This window comes from Chiloscyllium plagiosum, chromosome 9 (assembly GCF_004010195.1).
Source record: "Chiloscyllium plagiosum isolate BGI_BamShark_2017 chromosome 9, ASM401019v2, whole genome shotgun sequence".
Taxonomy (NCBI): domain Eukaryota; kingdom Metazoa; phylum Chordata; class Chondrichthyes; order Orectolobiformes; family Hemiscylliidae; genus Chiloscyllium; species Chiloscyllium plagiosum.
In genome coordinates, this window is record NC_057718.1 from 1,408,346 (window position 1) to 1,411,577 (window position 3,232).

Consider the following 3,232-nt stretch of genomic DNA (forward strand, 5'->3'; position numbering starts at 1 on the left):
GACAACATGAGCAACCCTCCAGTCCTCCGGCACCTCACCTGTGTTTAAGGATGCCACAAAGTTATCTGTCAGGGCCCCAACTATTTCCTCTCTCGCCTCCCACAGCAACTTGGGATAGATCCCATCCAGTCCTGGGGATTTGTCCACCTTAATAACCTCTAGCCTCCCAACACATCTTCCCTACCTATGTCAACGTGATCGAGACTAATCAAACTTCTATCTCTAATCTCAACATTCATATGTTCCTCTCCTCAGTGAACACTGATGCAAAGTAATCATTCAGAATCTCACCCATTCTCTCAGGCTCAACACACAGCCTTCCTTCAATATCCTTTAGTGGACCAATCCTTTCTATTAGTACCCGCTTACTTCTTATATAAGAATAAAAAGCTTTGGGATTCTCCTTAATTCTGCTCATTAAAGCTATTTCATGACGCCTTTTACCCGCTTGATTCCTTGTTTAAGACCGGTCCTACTCTTCCGATATTCCTCCAGGGCCCATTCTGTTCTCAGCTGCCTTGACCTTATGTATGCTTCCGTTTTCCTCTTGGCTAGTCGTACGATTGCTCCTTCATCCACGGTTCATGAGTCTTGCCTTTCCTATCCTTTGCCTTCAACGAAACATGCCTATCCTCCACTGTCTTTAACTTATCTTTGAAAGTCTCCCACATATCAATGTGGACTTCCCTTCAAATAGCTGTGTCCAATCCAGATATCCCAGCTCCTGCCTAATTTTGATATAATTGGCCTTGGCTCAGTTAGCTGGCACTTCACCTGTGCCCAGTGAAGTATGGAGTATCTTCACCAAGACCCCAGCAAACTTCTCGCTTGTCTCTCATAAGAGCCCGAAAAGTGTTGCGCTGGAAAAGCACAGCAGGTCAGGCAGCATCGGCGAGCAGGAGAATCGACGTTTTGGGCATAAGCCCTTCATCAGAAACTGATGTATCCTGAGCTGTTATGGGATAAAGTGAGGACTGCAGATGCTGGTGTTCAGAGTCAAAATGTGTGGCACTGGAAAAGCACAACAAGTCAGGCAGCATCCGAGAAGCAGGGGAATCGACATTTCGGGCACAAGTCCTTCATCAGAAACTGAAGGGCTTTTGCCCGAAATGTCGATTCTCCTGCTCCTTGGATGCTGCCTGACCTGCTGCATTTTTCCAGTGCCACACTTTTTGACTCTGATCACCAGCATCTTCAGTCCTCACTTTGTCCCATAACAAGCCAGGATACATCACATCAGACTCTGGGATTTATGCACCTTTACACCCATTAAATTATCCAACACCTTCTCCTTATTAATCTTAACATGTTCTTGAACTTCATCATCCCAGCTGAAATGTCCAACTACAATACATTTCTCTTATGTGAATAAAGATATGAAATATTCATTTTAGACCTCACCCATGACCTCTGGCTCCACAGCCCATGGTACTGCCCCATCTCCAGTAGGACTGTCTACATACTGGCACAACATGTTCTCCAAGATGCACTGTAACTTTGTGACTCCATCTGCTCCTTTCACACTAAGACAATTCCAGTTAATGTTAGCAAAATTGAAGTCCTCCACAGCTATAACACTGTTTCTCTAACACCTTTCTGTGATTTGCTTACACACCTGCTCCCCTATCTCTCTCTGACTGTTGGGAGATCTGTAGCGAAATCCCAGCAAAGTGAACACCCCTTTTTAATTTCAAAGATCCACCTAGATGGCCTCATTTGAAGAGCCCTCTAGGACATTCTCTCTCATGAATGAAATGATGATATACTGAAATAAGTAACAGTACATTTCAAACAAACTGGTTTATCACTATCTGACAGTGATCAGTCCATACAATGTGCTTATCTACACCCTGGAAAGTGAGGAGATAGACATAATCTGTTGAGTCTAATAGTGTCTTTCTGTTTATGATAAAAATACCGTCACAATGATGCTGTAGTTTCTTTACTGATAGTTGAATTAATGTATCGGAACGAATAGGGAGATTTAGTGAACACTGAACATCAATCACTTACCTGAACAGAATACATGATGATCTTGAAACACCGGACTGCAAACAGCTTAGGCTCCCACAGTGAGTGGTTATCTAAGTGCCTGAGGAACAAATGACAAGGATTTACTTATATTTACATTGGCCCATCCTGTCAAATTCTGCCATGATAGAACTTTAACAAATTCAATTTTTGTGTCTAACCTTTCTTGTTGTTAAGTGTTGGGGAGAGTGCATCATGTTTGTTTTCAAATCTTTCCATGTCCTTGTCCCTCCCCGTTCTTTAAACTCCAATTCTGGTTTCTGGTTCATCCTTGATTTCAATCGTTTCATCACTGGCAGCTATGCCTTCAGATGCTTGGCCCTAAAGTCTTCAATTTCCTTTCTAAAACTCTCCACCTGCCTTGCTTTCATCCTTTAGGAAAAACCATCCCTTTGATCAGACTTCTAGACATCTGACCATAAAGTCAAATTATACAATCATAGAATCATAGAGTGTGGTGCTGGAAAAGCACAGCCAGTCAGGCAGAATCCAAGGAGCAGGAGAGTCGACGTTTCGAACATAAGCTCTTTGTCAGGAATGGGGGGCTAGCCCAAGGTGGCTGAGAGATAAATGGGAGGGGGGATGGGGAGAAGGCAGCTGGGAATGCAATAGGTAGATGAAGATGGGGGTGAAGATGATAGGTTGAAAAGGAGGGTGGATCAGATAGGTGGGAAGGAAGATGGACAGGTAGGACAGTTCAAGAGGTTGGTGCTGAATTGGAAAGTTGGATCTGGGATAAGTGGGGGTAGGGGAAATGAGGAAACTGGTGAAATCCACATTGATCCTGTGTGGTTGGAGACTCCCAAGGCTAAAAATGAGGCATTCTTCCTCCAGGTTAGGCACCCAGGTCGGGTGGCTAGAGTTTGGCGGTGGAGGAGGCCCAGGAACTGCATGTCCTTGGTGGAATGGGAGGGGGAGTTAAAGTGTTCAGCCACAGGGTGGTGGGGTTGCTTCATGTATGTGTCCCAGAGATGTTCTCTGAAACATTCGGCAGGTTGGCATCCTGTCTCCCCAATGTAGAGGAGAGCGAAACTAACTAGGTTAGTTTGGGAAACTTGGTCAGCATGGGTGAGTTGGGCTGAGGGTCTGTTAACGTGCTGTATGACTCTATGACCAGGATCCTGAATCTGAACAAAGGAACTATGATGGCATGAGACGAGACCTGGACGTCCTTATACACGAGTCACGAAGCATAAGTCTG

The 3,232-nt window shown here is 44.7% G+C and overlaps 1 protein-coding gene across 1 annotated transcript in view; it reads right to left on the reverse strand.

Annotated features, from left to right (window-relative positions):
• LOC122553146 (protein EFR3 homolog B-like) overlaps window positions 1-3,232 on the reverse strand; it is a 205,593-nt gene that overhangs the window by 143,090 nt on the left and 59,271 nt on the right. The window contains exon 8 of the mRNA XM_043696735.1: window positions 2,014-2,092. Within this exon, the coding sequence (XP_043552670.1) occupies window positions 2,014-2,092 (79 nt within the window). The remainder of the gene's footprint in view (window positions 1-2,013; window positions 2,093-3,232) is intronic.